Genomic DNA, 21,702 nt, shown 5'->3' on the forward strand with positions numbered 1-21,702 from the left:
AAATTCCGAGATTAAGGGGGCTCCTGTGCATGCATCTAAAGCAGGTTAGACTATTGTTACTCCTCTCAGCTCTTAGTTAATGACAAATGCAGCTGCCAGAGCTCTAAATACAATAAAGGCACGAACACAGATGAGACCCATTCTTAGTCTTTGCAGCAGTAAGGTCTACAAATCACTGGGATAGGAATCATCTACAGTACAACACTTATCTCACACATTTTCTCTTTATGCTTCACACACTTAGAACAAACCTCCAGGTGACTTTAGCCACTGAGTGCTCACCTTTGTCAAATATTGTGAGCTGAATTCAAAACTAAAGAGCCCATACTCTGAAAAACATTCCCACACCATAAGTACACTGACGTATGTGGCCACGTTGTGTATCATGAGTGAATGGTGAATGGTTGGCAAACAACGCTGAAGGACGCACTGTGAAACAAGTGTGATAGAGTGGAGTCTGAATTACTGCCTCACAGTAAATTAATAGCATGGAGTCACACTCTCAGCCAGAGAGGAGAGCGATCGGATGAGTGCTGAATAATGACACACGGAGATGCAGTAATCTCTGACTAGCACACTGATCTCAGCAGGTTAGAGCAAGGACATGAAAGAATCCCAAAAAGTGCAAGTTGTAGCTGACGAAGCCATGATGCAAACGGCCAAGGATTATAGTTAGTCATAATGTATGAGATAAGCAACCTTTGCCCCCCGTGAATGCATCCTGTAACCTCATTTTAACTCAAGTGCTGAATTCATCGTCTCTGTGAATATGACATCCACACAGCGGGCTAAGTGCACACACACACACACACACACGCTGATAGTTTGCTAAGTATATGAGGCAGCAGAGCAGAAAACGCGTGCCTCCACAATAGATTTCTGAGGATGTACGCTTTGAGAATAGCTGAGCTGCAGAATCACTGAGCGCTTTCATTTGCAGCTGAAATACAGCCCAAGGAAAATGAGAAGCTTTTGGTGTGAGGAGTCTCTTTTCTCTCCTCTCATTTCTTTTTATTTATTGTCTCCTCTGTTGCCTCGCTGCGCTGAACTGAACTCATGGAGCCACGTTAACCCTTTTTTTTTTTTTTTTTTTAAATGTGAGAGTTTGGAAATGAGTGCTTCTTTTCTTTTTAAAAAAAAAGCTGCATCTCTGTTTTCTCTCCGTCTCTGCCGGCTGGTGTTTGCCAGAGATAAGCTCTGTAAAGAGTGTCTCTGTCTGCATGTCGACATAGAGTATACACCTCAGTGACCATGTCATTCATCTCTCTTTTTTGCTGAAGCTTGTGTGTGTGTGTGTGTGTGTGTCTGTGTGTTTGTAACTAACTGATAAATTCGGCACTCTGGGAGAAGTTTGAGACTTAAAAACACACACACATGCGCCACTGTGGCGGACATCCCCCGTCCCAGCGCTCTCAGCTGCGGCCCTGGCATCGCGCCCTGTGTTTAGCCGCCGGATTGATCCAGCTTTAATGAAGAGTCCTTCAGCCTAGGTGACATCATTAGCTTGTTGTGGGCCACTGCGGGCACTTGGCAGGGCTCCCCGCTTCACTTCTGGGAAAATGGGTCATTCTGAGTGACAGACAGACAGTGGCCGGGGGAGCCGGCCAGCAAACGAGACAGAGGGGGTATGCCAGCGCGCGGTGATGCCCTTCAGACACCTGTGCCTGTGATCACGAAATATTTTATCTCTAAACCAAAAGAACTTCTGAGGAGCCCAAAACAGTTTTTTTTTTTAAGTAAGACGACAAATCTAAGACCAACTTTAGTAAACTTATTGATGCCACAGCTGGTTTATGACCGAATTCTACGTTTTTAGCTTTATTCTGGATAGACAGGTGGACAAGAATTGCAAAAAAGTCAGTAAAGTTCTTGACACATGCAGAATGTTTAAGTTTTGGACCATCAAATGAAGTCCAAATCATCTTATACAAACTTTTTATGTAGCAATAAGCAGAAGGACAAAAGCTCCTCCATTGCTAAACTGATGGAAAAAGACCAAGACTTCAAGTCTAAAAGCCAGATTTTGTTCTGAAATGGTGAGTTGTACCCAAATTGGGCAAATTCAGAAAGCAACTTTTATTATTTTTGTTTATGTTCTAAATCATAAAGTGGATAACAAATCTTATTAGATATCAATCAGTTTTCAAATTCATAACTGTTGCAGGCAGAAACGCAAAACCAAACTGACTGAAAACTCAGAAAAAGTCATTCATCTCTGGTAAAGAGAGGAGGAGCTCAACACAAAGAACTTTGTCGATTCTCTGGATCAGATGCAGGTTGATGAGTAGTCCTCTGTGACCTCAGACCTCTGACCTGATCTGTGCAAATTCAATACATTTCAAAACAAAAGCGAAGAAAGAAGAACTAAAAAGAAACGAGGCCATACTACGTGTTGCTCTGAGTCAAAAGTGATTTTTTACATGTGTAAAAGGAAAGCCAGGGTCAAACTACATTAAATACTCATGTTGTTTGGCTTGATCACAGTGCTGAGGGCACCGGAGGTCAACTCAGGTCAGTCCAGGTCAGACACAAATACTGCAACCTTTAACACTGCAGTTTGACGGGCCTAAGATGTCTCTAACCATAGCAAATTAATCTTTAGTGTCCATTTATACTGATCTAATGGAGTATGCTCCACCCATGCAGGTCTCTACGCTGGATACACCAAACACTAACATATCTGAATACAAATTGACCCAGATCTGATACAGACTGGGCGATAAAGCTAACTTCATCACAATTCTGGTCCTCACGACAAAGAGGAGAAGACACTGAGGGAGGAATCAGAGCAGTGGTTTGGAAGAAAGCTGGACCTGAGGAGGCTGTGGCGCCATCCCATCCATCTAACTGTCAGCCTCTCACCAGGCAAAAATCACCAAGTCGTCCTCTCTGTCCCTGCTCTCGCCTTCCTCCCTCTCCATCTCTTCCATCGCCCCCTATCCCCGCTCTGTCCACACACATATATACGGACACAAACACACACACCCCTGCAGCACAGTTGCTGAACGGCATAGTTTTAGCACAGCAGCTGTTTTTGCCTGCCATAAAAGCGACAACCCTCTAGCTCTTCTCCCCTCCCTCCTTCATCCCGACCCCTTCCCTCCATCAACACTCTGTCCATCCATTTGCCCGTTTGTACTGTATGTACTGTACCTCCAAGGCTGCTGTGCTAAAAAGAACATGGAGAGTCCAAATGCATCAGTTCTCCTTTGCCACCCCCAGCCTGAAGGTATGAACACATGTGTGGTGTATCTGTTGAAATGTGTGTGTGCGTGTGCGGATATCTGTGCATGCTCACACTGAACTTTGCATGAACCGCTGTGTCTGTGTGGGTGTGTGCATGCGTGCGTTGCTTTAAGTTGCAGATGATGCAATGGCCAAAAATGCCAGAAAGAATGAAAACAAAAAAACAAACACACGAAAATATCAAAGCTGTGCTGCGAACACGTTTCAGGCTTTGTCGCTGGAAATCTGTAAATACATTTATGTGGTTGTTGTTCGGGGGTAAAAAAAAACAAGCCTCTAATTCTAATTTCAAGTCTTGTTTTACACTTAAAAAATCACCAAAAATGAAGGGGGCTGTCCATGAAAATGAAACACAATATCTCCACACCTTTATTCATTCTCACAGTATTGCACTTCCAGCTCAAGAATTAGGATGTGGTCTCTGATTTCTTGTGACCAACAGCGTGTTTGCTACATAGTTTCCTTGGCAACCACATAACACCCAAATCCTGACCCCCCTCACATCCACTTTACAATCCCCCAGATGCCTAATTGTTTCTCTAATGACGCTGGGCCTAATGGGACTGTTTATGGTATTCATTTGATAGTGCTGGCCCAGTAATTAGACTACACCTCACTTCATTAAACAGCAGGAGGAGGGATGGCACCTCGTGGCCTGTACAGTATACACACATGCAGACGCACAAATGAATTTTCACCCACAGTCACAATGATGGACACACACACACGGACATACATAAAGGACAGGAAGCAGACCCATGACAGTCTAATGTCCTGGAGGGGTGATGGTGGCACTTTACATTCAGGGGACTGCTCATTTGCCTGCAGTGTCTCCGAGCCATTTCCCCCATAGTTATTCTGATCAGTACCTCTTATCATGAGTTTCATTGCATTGCACAGTGTTGTATTGCACTAGCAAAGGGCTTCAATCAATATCCATGAGTTCTCTCAAAACGAACAAGATGCTGAACCCATTGCTGTCTACATATTGTAACACCCTGCAGATAAAAGATTCAACTAAATAAGCTGCCCTGAATGCAAATGTAAAACTAGCTCACTGTTGTCTCTTGAAAAGGCTGAGAGTTTGGTAAATTAGAAGCATTATCCATTGCACAAAAAAAGCTGATGTAGGTGATTATCATCATCCAAAAAAGCAAGGATAGCAGTGGTAATGGAAGAGCTGTACAGACTTTATTTTACTCTATTCCTCAACATCTATTTTACCACACCTGGCATTAAATTACCAACTGGACGAGTGCTACAACACACTCTACAACTACACAGTATGATACCGCTTTGTGAGTCCCAAGTGGTGAGGAAAGGCCGGGCAACCCTCATGAAGTACAGGGTGCTGCTTTTAGAGTCTGCCCATACCCTGAGATCCCTCATACTTTCAAGGTTAAACAAATCCTTGGAATATGAGTGATGTGTCATCTACAATTTGTTGTCATTAATTTTTGATTGATACATAGCAGCCCTCTCTTATCGTCACTATCCATGGTTCTGAAACTTTGCAAACCTGTTTGCAACTCTGTGCTGCAACACCTCCATCCATGTATCTCCCTGTGTCACTATCCATGGTGCTGAAACAATCAACTCTCCCTGTGTCACTATCCATAGTACTGAAACAATCAACTCTCCCTGTGTCACTATCCATAGTACTGAAACAACCCATTCTCTGTGTCACTGTCCATGGTGCTGAAACAATCAACTCTCCGTGTCACTATCCATAGTACTGAAACATCCCATTCTCTGTGTCACTATCCATGGTGCTGAAACAACCAACTCTCCCTGTGTCACTATCCATAGTACTGAAACAACCCATTCTCTGTGTCACTATCCATGGTGCTGAAACAATCAACTCTCCCTGTGTCACTATTCATGCTGCTGAAGCAATTCAGTCTCTCTATGTCACTATCCGTGGTGCTGAAACGGTCCGTTCTCTTTTTCGCTATCCATGGTGCTGAAACAATTCAATCCTGTTTTCTGGCTGCATCTGAACTCACTCCCTGTGGCCTCGAACGTGTACTTTAATTATAGCTATTTTATTTGAACGTCCAAATTCTGAGAGTGTTGTTAACGACACTAGCACAATGTCTGTTTACTGCTCACTATGGAGTAAAGTACTTCTGCTATCTGTTATATAGGTCGCATTGAATGAGTGAACACAGCTTTTGTGCCCATGGACTGAAACACTGAAGCTTTATTTAATGCTGTTCATTTTGACTCAGTGTGTACAGAGGCATGATATTGTACCCTAAAGACGATAAAATTCCCAAAGTGGAATGACAAATAGGGAACGAGTGACCACACCTTCACCTCTGTGAAGGTGGTGCTGAAGCATACATTTCTGCCTATCTCTCTCAATGAACCTGACACCCATGCAGATACAGTGTGATGTGTGACCATCTGCTGGAGTACACGAGCAAGTGATGGTTCTGTGCTCATACCTTGAGGAAGGAGAGGTTGCGGTTTCGATCGATGCTGGTAATCTCCAAATTGCCCATGACAACCTCACAGTTCTCGTAGAGCTTCTTCAGGGTGCGGTACTGCTGGTCCAGGTCAGACAGTGTGCTCAGCTTGTTCTCTGTGCCAGGACAAACTAGAGAAGAGACAGAAAGAGCTGGGGTCACTTTCGACGCAATGTGTCGCAGGGAAAATGTGATGACACATCCAAAAAGCTCAAGCGCAATGGGCAGAGCCGGAGAAAAACAGACTTTAAGGCTCAGGCTGGAATTAAGATTCACGGAATGTACTTCGAAAACATGAATACAAATTAAAATTAATGTGTTCTGGTCATTCACGACCATGATAGTTATTATCTTGAAATGCCATCAGGCAAGCCAACTTGATCCCATACAGTAGGCTGCCACTGGTGCTGCTTAATACTTAAAGGTCAGCCAACCAGCTAACCTAGCTTTTTCAGTGGTAAAAGTGATGTAAAATACGATCCATCTCTTTTCCCTGGAGTTATTTTGTAAAGAAAACTCATATTCTTTCACCGCACTTACTGAGGTTTTAACTAACATACCAGAGTGCAAATACATGGTTCAACGACTGCCGTATAGCACAGTCTCGGAGAAATGCTAGAATCAGTTAGATAATGAATGGAGGATGAGAGAGAGGGCAGAAAAGACAGAAGAAGAAGAATATTCAGGATGGAGGATTTCAGGGCTAAAACTGTATTGTGCGAATATGAGACAAAGACAGAAAGAAAGAAAAGGAAGTGAAACGGGAAGGATCGAAGGACAGAGAGAAGGAATGGGTCTAGAGATTACGTAAATTGCTAAAAAGAGTGCAGATTGGCAGACGTGACCCTCGACAATGAGGGAGCGCCAAGAGTCGAGACTTGGGGAGGGACAAGTGGGGTGAGAGGAGTGGATATCATTTCTCTGAGGCAGTGACCTACAGTCGGGGTCTGGCACCGGCACACCATTTAATCAAAGATATTCAAATTGCCTTGGTTGACCTTTACAGAGGGTTTCACTTGGAGACTTTACGAGGCCAACGAGATTACAAGACTTTGAAGACATTATAGTGAGTAGAAACAGCTCTATTGGTGCGTGGGAAGGGCCGGCAATTAGAAACTGGGAGATTTTCCTGTTGGTTTAAGTAGCACACGCACAAAGAACCATGGAAGCACAGAAACACAGAATCATACACCTGTCTCTGACATCCGTGATGGCTTCCAAGAGCCTCAGGAAAACATCTGTCTACCAATCAATATTAATGGCACTGACACCTCCAACGAGAGCACATGTGTACTGAGCTCCACTAATCATTTCAGCCATTACAAACTCCAGAAAAAAAGTCATAAACAGTGACAGAGTTTATGTGGGGCAGTGTTAGATGGAGGAGGATGGATGGGTAAAACACAGGACTTTCACCCAAGAGAGCACCGATGAGGGTTTGTGTCCTGTTTGAAACCAAAATTCAAGGCTGACTTACTTTAACTTAGGTAACTAATTAACTTATGTATTGGACATCACTTACATAACAAAGATTCACCTTTTGTCAAGCACGTGAACACACTTATTTTAGTCCAAACCATGATCATGGTCATTTTGGTGCCAAACTAGCCAAACTGCAACCACTTCATAACATTAACCATGTGTTAGAAAGGCTTTCTGGCAGAAAGACACAAAGCTAAGGAAGCTTCTGAACGAGTAACGGTCTGAAAAAAAAATATTTGAGAGAACGGGGTGAAGATGGTACCTTTAACTTGTGATCTCCAGAAATTTTAGTTTATCTCGAAATGCCAAAAAAAACCCCACAACAAATAATTAAAACACACAGGTTCAGTAAATACTGTTTGTCTGCGCTGCTAATGATAAAAGCTTGACAATGGACTAATGCAAAGGCGACCGATGTAATTAGTTCCTACTATTTTCACCCATCAAGCTCTCTTTTTGTCCCTGCCAGCCTTTCCACCAGTCAGTCAGCCTCCCCAGCCTCAGTCCTGCTACCATCTGCTCCACTGAGCTGGCACCATTGCCAAGCTACCACAGGCATGACTGGAGGTTTGTGTGTCCTGTCGGTGTGTGCGTGTGCGGTATGCCCCGGAATGGAGCTTGGCTAAATGCAATTAAACTGCTCATTAAAGTTCGTCAGCGGTTCAACTTTGAATAGATTTCACTTTTGAAACTGAGTTCCATTCCTGCCAACAACTGCAACTGGTGACTGCTGGTACGGTCTGGAAAAGGGAGCGAGGGAATATCATTAAGCCATCCTTCACAAGCTTCTTCCTTACTCCTTTTAAGATGATGGACATTGCACGACAGAAACGTAACCTTCCCATTTCTGCTGAGAAGAACTCAAAGTGGATTTACTGGTTTTTACTTTGTTTCTGGCAAATGGGTGTCCTGTGATTACATTTTCTGGAGCTACCTCTTGTGGTTGTGTGAGTAATATTTGTCCAGAAATTGCAACAGCAAAGCCTGTAACGACAACACTGGAAAAATGGGTTTATACCCTTATTGCTACCAAACACCAACACTGGTTTCATTTAGCCAGCGAGTCAGTCGCAGTGTAAAAACTATGAGCATGTTTCCAATCACTAGCTGTGCTATGACTTCTAAAGTATACTTGTACAGTATAATTTAGGCTTTTAGTTTGAAGGCAGGGAAGTGGCCATCACTTTTTCTTCGGTATAAGATTACAGAGGTGTACTCGTCTCATCATGAGCTGTAGTGTTTACAACACATCACTCTGTTCTCTGGTCTATCAGCAGTTCTCTGTATCTTTCTTCATATTACATCGCCAATGTCAAACACAGCAACTCTCAGGACTCCCTGCACAGAGTCTGTGACTTTTAATCTGTATTTTTTTTTTATTTTTTGTTGAGAAATGCAGGTTTTCCAATGTGTTTAAATCTCTTGTTTTTGCTTTATACCCGTTTGCGTGGTATATCTGACGTAGATGGAAAGATTGAAACATAATGATTTTTTTTTACTTGGAATAAAATACAGCTGCAAAATAACAATAAGCAACTATTCTGATGATCAATTACTCATTTAAGTCCTGTTTGTAAGCTAAAAAAGCTGAAAAAGTCAGGTTCCAGCTCTCAGACATGGCTATTTGCTGATTTTCAATTTTTTTCTAAATTTACTGTCTGAAAAGCTTTGGGTTTTGAAGTGTTCTTGGACAGGAAAATAAAAGATGGCCCTCTGCAGTTTTGGAAAATATAATGGACTTTTTCTCTTTTACCATTTCCTGACATGGCAAAATCATCAATCAACCTTTATCACGTCTTTTAAATACACCCGCTATGCATTTTTCATTTGCCGAAATTCTGATTTTCCACATCCAAAGTAGAAGAATTTTCAAAAGAGAGAACAAAAAGAGGGGAAAAAACCAATGGACTATTGCATAGTTGAACTTGCCCCTATATTGAACAACATTGAGAGCTCATAAACTCCCATATTGCTTTATGGATCGTTGGCTCTGCAAAGATGAGCGCGCTTCCTCTCCTCTGTGATCCTCCATATTGCTGTGGGTACAGGATGTGTGGGACAGAATGGCAGTGAAGGGACCTGAGCTATGGTGATAAATGAGATTTGCTGACCACACACACACACACACACCCACGCACACACCCACACAGATGAGTTATTAGATTAAATGATTTAAAAGCTGCTACAAACTCAAAGGAAGCCTGTGAGAGGGTCTAAAATTGGTCAGATCGATAAACGCATGTGTGTGTGCGAGTGTCTGTGTGAGTGCGTGTGTGTGGATGAAAGGTTAGTGGGTGTAATAATCTGTTATTGAAACCTACTTGCAGGTGTGTGCGCGAGTTCGTCTGTGTGTGTGTGTGCGCCGATAAAAGATCAGAGGGGAGAGGTGAAAAGTGAGGGGAAAACAACTCTCAAAAGCCAATATCTGCCAACACACACACACACACACAAACAAAGAGAGAAATGGCACTCATTCAGGGTGAGTAAGCAAGGTAAAGCCAGGCAAAGAAAATAGAATTGAAAGTGAGAGAGAGGGAGAGACGGAGAATGAAAGAGAGACACAATCTTGTATTTGCGAGAGTGGGAATGACGTCCAGGAGCATTAGCATTCATATGGACACGCTCTACTGTAAATGCTCTTTTCTCTGGGCTCATTTCGAAAGTGTCTAGATCCATCTGCTCTACCTCTTCCTCTCTCTCTCTTTTCCTAATTTCTTTTTCTCTGCCCTTAGCCATCTATTTCTCTATCTCTACCTTCTCTCTCTCTCTCTCTGCGCTCCTCTTTCTCTCAGGCTCGGCGGTGGACAATGTAAGTATTGAACCTTTTTCACTGTTAATGCATCGGGTGACACAAGGTCATGTCCACTTGACAGCCCCGGTGTGTGTGTGTGTGTGTGTGTGTGTGTGTGTGTGTGTGTGTGTGTGTGTGTGTGTGTGTGTGTGTGTGTGTGTGGTGGGGGAGCAGATATCTGCCAATCAAGGCAATAGACAGGATATGTCTACAGTTTTGTCTTTGCAGAGACAAAGATAGACATTTATTCAACCTTGATTTGTTTAAACCTTGAGGGCCTTGCCTCTCTGACCTCAACCAAGAGGTTTCAATTTCCTTAACTTAATCAAACATAACACACAAAACCAGCATTATCACATACTACAAGGCTAGAAACACATGCCTCATGACTGACTTTCTATTGTCATGGGCAGAAGGTTTTGATGGGCTGGCAGTAAATAATAAAATAGAAGCAACAACAGACCTTAAAAACAGGACAGTGGCCTAAAGTGCCACTGACTACAAAAATATGAACATATGAGCAACTAATCCACCTTTACTGTGGTGCAGCTGTGGTCATTTAGGCATAAGAACTACTTGTTTAAGGTCCATGGTCACAGTTAAAAGACACTGAAACTACATTTGCCTTTCCTGCTACCAGACACAGTCAGTATTCACACAGACACACCAGATCATTGACAGGTAAAGGTAGATAGGTGGTCTTGTAATTTGGAATTCATCAGTGGTTAAAAAAAAAAAAAAGCAAGACTGGATGAGAAGAGAAATACAGGAAAGAAAGAAAGAAAAAAACAGTCATTGAGGCAGGAAGATGAATGCAACAGAGGGAGGAACAGAGAAGAAACAGATCAGCCCACAGACACAAAGAACAATAGAAAGAGAAGGAGTGAGCTCTTGGCAATACTGTTGCGTAGTACAATTTTCATACAGTCCAGCAGTGCAGATACTAGACTCCAATGACTCAACGCCTTCACTAGAGAGTCAGTTTCCTCATCCACTTTGATGACGTCCACGTCTTTATAACTAATAGATAACGAGCAATAACGAGAGCAATGACTTAAGTTGGCAGCCTTCACAGGCTGCAGTGATGTGGTGATTTTTTTCCTTCGCTCTTTGGTCTCCGTCCAGTTCAAATACAGATGGAGTGTGTGCATTCTATGTCTGTGTCTGTGGACATTTTTGTGTAAATACATTCTGCTCCTGAGTGTGTGTGTGTGTGTTCTGGCTCCATGTTTAAACACATGCATATGCATTGAATTAAAAGAAAAAAAAGCAAAAGAAAACTTCTCACAGCTGGAAAAAAAACCCGGTTTTCCTGCTGGCATAGCCCTTTGAGTCGCTTTTCTGGCTGAAAGTGACTGAATTTAATCTCCCTAAATTGAATTACAACTTAATCCTGCCTCATAACATTCTTCTGGGAGGAGAAAACCTTGTGTACTTTACTAACAATGAGCAAACATCCCTGTATTCTCAGAAAGCAGGAGCGAGTAATGCAGGACAGGTGGGGCAGAGAAATATGTATGCACCGCAGGTTCGGGTGCAGAAGCCAGTTCTGATCTGTCCATGAAGGGAGAGACAACCGACACACTGAGCTTGTGTTCATTCATCATTTCATCTCTTCTCCTGCTCCTTGCTGCCTCTTCTTCAGCTTGTACACTCTCCGTGTCGGATCTGTTATCATGTTTCCATCCTCCTGTTGCTGTTTTAGGCTCAGATTGTCTCATTTTTCCATCAGTCCTCCTCAGTTCTCCTCTCTTCTCCTTTGACCCCTCCCCTCCCTCAGCATTAGCAGTAACTGAATTTGGCAAGGGGGGTAAGAGAGTGAACAGTAAACGGAGCGATTTGCACATGCGTCATTTTCTGATGATGCATGTCATGCTGAATCTGATTCCAAAGTTGGAATGGCAGACTCCGCCACAACCACTGACAACTCCAGTGCAGGGAGATAATTACTGAATTTAAACACACTGAATGGCTTTGGCAGAATGAATGCAGAGCAAAAAACAGCACCAAAAATGGGGTTTGATTCCATGAAAATCATAAGGATTATAGCTTAAATGTCTGAAAACTCTGATGTAGAATGAAATAATATTTCCAAATGTGATTTTTTTTCCTGCAAGTGCATTACATGCCACCGTGTTTCTTCTTTCATTTCTGTTGGAAACCTGAGATCATGAGCTGCTAGAAGTCGGACAAAAGGGTTTGCACATTTAAAAAGTGGGAAAGGCTGTAACCTCTGGGTTTGAGCCGTAATGGCTGACCGAGTGGGTGGCGTGGTAACTGCAGGGGTCAGCAAAGCGACACGAACATGACATAAGTAAAACAGAGCAGGTCAAAGCCATGACACAAGGTCTCAGCTCTATTCAACAGATTTCTTGCACAGAGACATTACAGAGGTTGTTTTATTCTTCTTTTTTTTTTTTTTTTTTGCATCATCTACCCTTAGCTCAGTTAGCTACAGTCGCATTTTTGGGCCAACTCAAACTGCAAGAAACATCTATCTTGACCTGTCCATCTGACAAACAGCGTGTTTGATGCGAAAGTTTGGAGCAATCAGTTTTTGCAGCACAAGGGGGCAAACGTCCAAACGAGACAGGAACACTAAATGTTATTTCCTGAGAGGAACAAGCAAGCAGTCTCTCCACACTGAGTCAAAAGCGCAGAGTCTGCTATTATCTGCCAATCCTGTGTTGAATTACAGTTTGTTAGCAGTGAATCTGATGGTGTTTCAGCAAGAATGAGATCATACGAGCGGTGGGAAGAAATACAAGTCTTTGTGAGCGGCGGAAAACTAAGTTTGAACGACACACCAAGTGGACTGTGTGGGTTTGAAGTGGCAAAATAGTGGCACAAATCGCTGCTGAGGGTTCTTTTGGAGTTCATGGTCAAAAATACAGTCTAAGAGCGCAGGGCAAGGACAACCATAACGGCACGATCCCTCACACATTGGAAGGGGGAACGCCAATCAATTTTTAAGAATTTATTCAGCTATATTGCTACAGCTTCAGTACAGTGTGATCAATAAAGTTCAAAATAAACAACTTCTCCTGGGTTAGAGAACCAATAACTAAATTTTTAAAGCATGAGGACATTTTTTCCCGACGCTAGTGTTCTCCTGAGGATGAAAGTACGAACTTCAGAAAATCACTTTGAGTACTCTCTCACTCACTCCTGCAATCACGTCAAATCAAATTCATTGCTCAAGTTCACAATTATTGATTAGATTGTTCTGCACCAGAGGAATAACAAAGGAGAGGTATTAAATTGAGCACCTTTGCTTTGAAAGTAGCAGCCTGCTGGAGATAAGTGAAGCACAGAAACAATGATGCTGGGGCTTTGAACGTGATAAATGATGTATGTCTTGGACTGCAAGTAACAATTAGTTCTACTGTGAAATAATCTGTGGATTTTCCCAATTAAGTTATCGATCTTCTGGTGTATAAAATGTCAGAAATTGGTGAAAAACGCTCAGAACCCAAGGTGACGCCTTCAAATTGCATGTTTTGTCTGACCACTCCATCGAAAACGCAAAGATGTTTAATTCACTATAAACGGTGACTGAAAGCAGCAGTTATTCAGATTTGAACAGTTGAAGTGAATTTTTGTACTACTACTATCACAACTAATAATAATAATCATGCAAGAACTGCAGCTCAAAGTGCTTTCCAACAATCTCATGCCCCAAGTGCTTCACATAACAAAGCTTCTGTTTTAAAAAAAAAAAACACCTCCTGCACCTTTAATTCATGATCAGATGTTTTTGCTGTTTACTGATCGATTAGTGGATTAAATATTTCAGCACAAAAAGTAAAAGACAGTGAAGAAAATGAGACACAAGTTCTCTAATTTTACTTTCTTTGGGGAGTGCTGGAGGATAATCAGCAGGTAATCAGCATTGCTGAGTTATACATTAAGCAATGGGGACGAAGAGAGGCTGATGACATGCCATATAAAGGCTGCAGGGATTCATGCTGAATGTATTGTGGCTAAATAGCTGCTAAGACAAATAACCCATTTTATTCCATTTTCACTTACATTTTTTTCTCCAGTCCTGGTTAAAATACTCATTTTCAGAGCTGCCAACATCACATGAGGAACTACTTTTAACTGGTGTAAGCTGTGTCTTAGTGCAGAGGCGTAAAATTGGGAGGAAAAGTAGGTTTAAACCCTGTTCTTCTTCTTCAAAAAAAGCACATTTTCTGGTATAAAGAAACGGCAAAAAGATGAGACTTAATTTATATGCATACAAAATACTGTCTGCAGAAGACAACCACACTTATACAAATGCACTTCCTTAGTCATAAATGTACCGTATGTGGCTGAAAACTCCTCCGCTCTGTGCTGCAGTCCCATCCAAGAGAAGCCACCATCCATCGCTTCATCACACAGCACTAACACACACACATTCACACACACACATACACACACATCCTGCACCCCGGCTGACACACTCCCACATGCCTTGCTTCAAACAGCCCAGGAGCCGGGACCACATCAGTGGTGGACGGTTATTACTGGGCCTACCAGCCTTCATCCCCCCTCATCGCTGCCACCGCCACCATCACAGTCCTGAGGTGGTGCTGACGAGGCTGCCGCAGAGCTTACAGGCTCAGCTACAATATGAGCTTACTGTATATGAAATGAAGACTTTCATTCCAAAATGAGATACCCACCATTGAAAAAAGAAAGAAATGTGCTTCTCCTAAAAACTGACAGAGAGTACAATTAAAACTCCAGTATGGAGGTTTTTTTTTTTAGAGGCCAGCAAGTTGCCCTTGGATAATAGAATGATAATACGTTTCCAGACAGTTCCCAATGAATCGCAAATTTATGATATTTCTGGGCTTTTTGGTAGATTGTAATACATTGATGGTAAATGTAGACCTATTCAAATGCATATAAAAGGGTCAGTGTGACCCCTTCTCAGCATCTTTCATCTGAAGTGAAACAACGCCATTCAGATTTGAGGAAAACCTACTAAAGCATGCGTTACGCAGCACTTAAATAACAGATGCAACACAACAATTACGTGATCGAATGATTGCTAAGTAAAGGGGAAAGTACAGACATAGAACTTTGACTTTGTTGAAATTTTGTAAATGCGACTCTTTGAAGAAATCTAATCAGCCCTGCTCTCCTCATCTTTATCTCTGAAGGTGCAGTGTGACAAGATGTTAGTTTGTTAAAGCAGACTTTTACTTTTAACTTTTAAAAACTTGTTTCGGGGGCTGTTTGGCGTGAAATGCCAAGGCCTCCTTTTCTTTTGTGTCTCTGTCAGGGCCAAGAACAAAACGTATCCTTCAAAAAAGGACACTCTTTGAAATAAGCTTATTCAATTTGCAAACACAAAGTCTCCCTGTCACCCCATTTGTAGTCCTTTCCATGCTTAAACTAAACTTCCAAGCATAAATGCACATTAATACTTGCTGACAGATGATTAATCAAAGCATAACAGCTACATTAAGTCTTGCGACTTTCATTATCGATGAATCTGTGTACTATTTTCTCCACAAATGCACTTGTTTGATCTTTAAAATGCCAGAAATTTGTGAAAAATATCCAAAGTGCGAAAGTGACGCTGCCTGTTTTGTCTGACCAACAGTTCAAAACTCAAAGATACTTTAGTCACTATGACGGGAGATTAAGAAAAAATGCTTATTTGGGACCAAGTGGGCCAATGTCACTGAACAGGAAGCAGCATTTCGGCTGCATAGGTGCACATCCTGATCAAACCTGAGAGCCAAGACTCGGGGGAACAACTGCGGCTCCTTCAACCTGTGGCTGTGAGTACAAGGTAACAGCTGACTGACTTGATGATGGATGGAGAGCATTTCAACATTTTATTCTTTAAAATAGTAAAAAAAATTCAATGAAGGATGGTAGGAGGAACCTGACGTGCACCACAGTCTGTCGTGACAGTCGACCACCACACAAGAGGATTTTACATTTTTTTTTCCTTATTAGGGCGTCCCATTTCCCCTGTGACTCGAACTTAAAATTGTCCCTGACAGCTTTGGGCGGCTGATCCAGGGCTAGCGGGAGTTCAGAGCCATCAATCACCTCTCAGCAGGGTCTCTTCCCCTTCATACCCACTGACTGTCCTCCTGTAGCTCCTCTTCCCACCTCCTCTTCCTCTTTGTCCTTCCTTGATTTTTATAACAGCTTTGCCCCCCCAACTCTTTTCCAGCCTTTAACCTGTCATCCTCTCCTCTTTATTTCTTATCCCTCTTCCATCTGCACCATTTTTCCTCCTTTCCTCTCTTTTCCCTGTTCTTCCTCCCCACGGGGCATTCCCATGCATCTTAATCCTCTACCCTGAAAGCCACCATCAATTATCATTCTATATATGTCTCCATCACACACACACAGACACGCACACACACACATCATGACATGCACTTAAAGGCAGGCGTGTCAAGACTCACACATACACATTTGTACAACACTAACCTGCGCACACACACACACACACACACACACAAATACTGGACCTCCTCCATCAAAAGGGCAATCATTTCTCAGCGGGTGCTGGGATATCACCTGCTACACTGACACAGGTGGGTGGGGGGGTCATTTGTATAACAGTTGTGCATGCTTGTGTGTGTGTGTGTGTGTGTGTGTGTGTGTGTGTGTGTGTGTGTGTGTGAGTGTGTGAGAGTGTCAGACACAGGTTTAATGACTCGTCCCAGCCAATTTTCAGCCGGTGGCTTCTCTTTGTGGGGAAATGAGGTTTGTAGTTAATGTAGCACAGAAGGGCTGCCTGTGATCATGCATGTGTGTGTGTGTGTGTGTGTGTGTGTGTGTATGTGAGCGAGAGAGTGTGTCTCAGTTCCAGTGAGTTGGCTCCTAGCAGAATATTAGTAGGAACCATATGGGAGAAATCATGATGAAGGAAGGTTCGAGAACATTTATGCCGTGAGGCCTGCATGTTTCAATATGGAAGCGAAAGGATACGCCTTCAGAGTAAAGACGCATGCATTATGTGGGTGTGTGCATGTGTGTGAATGCTTATTTGTACATGTTCAAGTGTGTTGACTTCACTCCCCTTTTATAAATCACATTACGACGTGTGTGTGTGTCCATGTTGTGCGAGCATTACTAACTTCAGTCGTTCCAAACACAGAAGTTGCCTTCAAATTGTGTATGAAGTGAAGTGGTGTGTCACAAACACAACATGCCAGACAGATAATGAAACATACGCACCCAAACACACACCGCATATGCTGTCCATACGGCCACTTTTGCCTCCGAAATGCACAGAAAACACACGCGAAAGGCAGCGACACGCATGCAAAAACATCCTGTATGGGAGGACACATGCACGGCTGCACATGTAAACACACACACAGACAGTGGGACCACCGGTGGGGGAAACTGGCCTCCCGGAGGAGGAAATAAGTTTGGGTTGGATGTAATGAGCAACTGAAAGGCAAATGAGCCCTTCAGTGTGACGGCCTCTGTCTAAACCCAGACAGCCTGCGTCTAGGGAGACGCTTTATTGCTGAGAGAATCCAAAATGTCATTCATCTATCTGTACTCCATCCCTCCTTCCCTCCCTCACTCCTCCTCCCCACTACCTCATTCCACTCCTGTCATCTTTTTTTACGCTCTTCCTCTTCCACTCTCCTTCCTGTGTTTTTTTTTAACAATCTTTCCCATTTTTCCCAGCCCCACAGTTTTTTTTTTTCACTCCCTCCTGTCCTTGTCTGTTGTCATTAAAGGTCTGCCTCTCCTCCTCTGCCGCCTTTCGAAACTTTCTTCCTCTTTCCTCTAAAGCTAAACGCTTTTGTCACGATGCAAATTTGAAATACCAGTATTGATTGACCTGAAATTCAAAGCTGTCTTTAAGCTGCTTGAGCGTGGCCGACCACATCTGGTCGGCCATGATGTTTTTTTTTTTAAAAAGGCTATTTTGTGTCACATTCACAGGATGTAGCTAATTACTTTCTTAACTGATGAACTTGCTAATTATTTCCTTGGGTAATCATTTTGTTGAAGGAATGTCTGATAATAGTACAACATGTTAATTATAAGTTCCAAGAGCCAAAGGTAACATGTTCAAGCAAATCAGCTCAAACCACCAAGTGTGTTTGTTTCCACATTGAGGAAGCCGTAACAGTAGATAAATGTGATGAAGTGCCCCCGAAGCTGCCCTTCCAGTGGAGAAAACGTGCTTCCAAATGGTTAAATAGTTAATAGCTCCCTGTGTGTTTTTCTTTTTCGAGGTGTAGTTGTTGTATTTTAAATCTGACTCACATAATAAAACTATTTTCATCTTGTTTCATTTGTTTCACCATAAATGTATCATGACTTTCTGCGCTCTGGCAGCCACTGATCAGATGTACAAATCTCTTTTGATGAGAAGTCCTCAAAATGCTTGGAAATACAGAAGCTTGATGGTCCACAACCATGACTCCTTGGTGAATTTAATTGACACGACTGACACAGCTGCTTATGAAGCTTGTGGCGAGCTTGTTTTGCCAACTGCAGGTCAAGGCTGGACCTTCCATCTCCACAAACGTCGAAGTTCATGACACACAAGACGTGTTGTGTTTGGAAAAAGGAGAATGACTCATGAGTTTGTCTGCAGATACTCCAAGAAATACAGCAACTCAAGACAAAACCCGCAGAAGAAGCAGACAAAACAGTAGGTTCTTGAGAAAGTATAACATCATTTCATTGAAAAATAACTCTTTCAACATCACAGATTGCTGATGTGTAACAGAGAATGTGAGCGGGGCATCTTTTTTTTCCCCTTAAAAGAATAAGATGAAGACTTGGAACAGACAGAGCTGCAGCCTGGCTCTTGACCACGAATTGTAGCCGTAGGCGCAAAAATTCAATGGAGACAATCAGGCCAAAAACATGGCAACAGCATCAAACAGTCCGCCACGTCTTGAACTGAATCCCAGTCCATCGAAAAACTGCTTAAAAAAACAGTGCCAGGAGCAAAATATGGAACTATTTTGTTTACAGATCTGGCCAAGATGGACGTCCAACCAAGGCACGAAAACCCTTGCGCACGAGTTGCTGTTAAAATCTTCCAAGTCAAGTCTCAGAGATGGCTGTTTTGTGACACTGCTTGATTATTTTCTGGCTGTCGTAGTTTGAATTTAAAGATGCTGAACCGAGCCAGAGCTCCGATGAACCATGTCGCTTTACATCCCCGATCTTCCTCGTTTGTCCTTTGTACTCCAGAGCAATCCTCAATTTCTCCCCCTTCCTCCTCCTCCTCTTACCCCTTTTTGTCTTTTTGTTTTTAATTCCACGCGACCACTCCCATTCATCTTTGGCAAAATCAATAGCCATTCGCCGGCGTGCAGGAGTTGAGGGATGTAAATAGCAGAAATCTGACATTCGCAGGATATAAAACAACAGGCTTTCAATATAATCAACAGTGGTGCCGGTGCCATTCCTCAAACAATCCATAGCCTTATTAAAAAGAGGCCAATAATTTAGCCCTGTGAGCCGCCGATGGAGGGTCCATCACAATAGTGTCTGATGAGTCAGGAACTGTGGCTATGACAGGGTGAGGAGGGATGGAGGGAGTGATTGAGGGTGAAGACAAAGCATGCAGTAATTTTTGTATTACAGTGTGATAATATGTGTGTGCCATGTCATTTCGGTTTTACATATCACCGTTGTCTTGGTTTGCATTGATTTAAATAGGTTCTGCTCACCTCTCATTTGTTTTTGCAGGGATTTACATGAAAAAATAACGCATGATCCTTAGTTTTGTTTTTACATTACTGGATACAATTTGCATCGATTAATTGAGCAACAGGCTTGATATTGCCTTATAATACTCATTATCCACCTTAAAGGGCAGCAGTCAGGAGTGCAAAAGTCAGCAAAATGATCAAAAACTGCTTCCCAGTGATTCTTTAAAGCGTCACATTAAAGATGGGAGTAGCAGCCTCCATTCTCCGACCACAGACTGTATGAGGAAGGCTAATATATAGCAAGAAGGCAAAAGGCCAGCGATCTGTGAGGGAAAATACAGAGTTGCTGCGGCACATGAAACGAGCTGCTGTGCAGACGTGGAAAAGAAATGCCTGCCTGAGAGCCTCAGTGTGTGTTTTTAAATGTGTGGATGTTTTCTGATGTGTTCATGCATCATTTGCGCATGCGGTGTTCAGGGAAGCGTCTTTGTGTGGTAAAAGAGAAATGTGAGTGTGTATTCAGCGAGTGGGTGTGCGGGCGTGTTGTGGGCAGTTCTGCAAAAAATACAAGTCAGAGGCAGCTTCCTCGCTCTGCACTGCAGGCCGAGGAAACGTGCGTGATTTCCTTGGCTTGTGCGTTTGGTCCGTGCGTACTCTTCGAGTTAAAAATGCACGAGCGTGTTTGTGTGTCTGCGTCGCCAATCAGCCAGCCAGTTGTCAGACACTCAGCAGGAGAGTCTGTCTGCCTGAGTCAGCTTTCTCCCTCGCTGTCTCAACCTGCTTTCACGTTCGCTGATTGAAGGGAAAAAAAAAAACAAAAAAAAAACTCATCTTGACCTTTTCGGCGTGGCCAACAAAAACAATCGATAATTATGAAATTAAATGGGTGATTGCGCTCCGTGCTAACTGAAGGATGGTTATTGCTCATTGGGGTAGTTATGAATTCAGGAGCTTGTGAGTGATTCCCTCAACCCTCCTCTCTCCACTTCACTGGAGCGCCCTCAGAGACTAAAGGCATATCATTGTACTACCTGAGTGCAAGATCAAACAAAACCAAGCTTTCCTGCTTAATGCGTGCACACATCGACAGTTTACCTTGATCCTGTCTGACCCGTCTTTTCAAAAAACACATGCTCACCCAGTGCAACCAAAACTGATAAATAAATGTATAAGTTGGGAAGTACAAAAAGTACAGGAGAGAATGGAGAGAAGGAACCTTTCCAAACTTGTCGCTTTGCTAAGAGAAAAAGCACAAATCTATTCTAAGCCGAAGATCTTCACTGCATTTGTAAAATCACCTGTTATGCTCACTTGACTACAAATACGTTTCAGTTTGAGGGCTTCTGCTCAGCAATATGGCTGTTCTCTGTGTCATCTTTTCATGCAGTTTTGGAACATGCAAGAGACTACAGTCTGTTTGTGGATAAGGACATGCAAAACCGAATGCTTGAAAGCTGAATTTAAAAATGGCTACCGCAGAAGACTGTGCCTGTTAGCAAATTATCCAAAGACATGCTACACATTCACTTCAAATAACACTGGCAATACGTTTCATAATCATACTTCCCTGCTGTCCTGAATGTGAAATACAAAAGAAGTATCCAGCACTGAGTCTATCACAGTATCATGACGAACTTTCATACTGTTGGGTAGTTTAGCATGTAACATTGCAACCTTGCATTCTAGTAATTATGCAATTATACACCATGCTTTCACTCTGCGTTGCACACTTGCGGCCTGACTTTGACGTTTTGCTGTGTGCGACTCGGTGAAATGCCCCTTTATCCCTCCCTCTCATCTGACCTAAAAGCAGGAGCTCAATTGCTGAGGCTTAATTGCTTCTGACGCTCCAGTGGCAAAGTTAAGAAATGAACTGCAACCTTTCTTTGGGCAAGTGACAATGTAAAGGCAATCAGCGTGAAAAGGGAACATCGCTGTGTGATGAGCAGGGGTTACGCTATATTGAGGAAATAATTTAACCAAAGTCATCACTATTTCACTTCTTATAGGATGTTAAATGAGATGTAGAAAGAGGCTCTAGCTTTACGATTAA

At 42.7% G+C, this 21,702-nt stretch overlaps 1 protein-coding gene across 3 annotated transcripts in view; it reads right to left on the reverse strand.

The window, feature by feature from the left end:
- LOC143316243 (receptor tyrosine-protein kinase erbB-4-like) overlaps positions 1–21,702 on the reverse strand; it is a 229,845-nt gene that overhangs the window by 106,707 nt on the left and 101,436 nt on the right. For all 3 annotated transcript variants that reach the window (XM_076724092.1, XM_076724093.1, XM_076724091.1), the window contains exon 2: positions 5,697–5,848. In XM_076724092.1, the coding sequence (XP_076580207.1) occupies positions 5,697–5,848 (152 nt within the window). The remainder of the gene's footprint in view (positions 1–5,696; positions 5,849–21,702) is intronic.

The sequence above is a fragment of the Chaetodon auriga genome, chromosome 23 (assembly GCF_051107435.1).
Source record: "Chaetodon auriga isolate fChaAug3 chromosome 23, fChaAug3.hap1, whole genome shotgun sequence".
Classification (NCBI taxonomy): Eukaryota; Metazoa; Chordata; class Actinopteri; order Chaetodontiformes; family Chaetodontidae; genus Chaetodon; species Chaetodon auriga.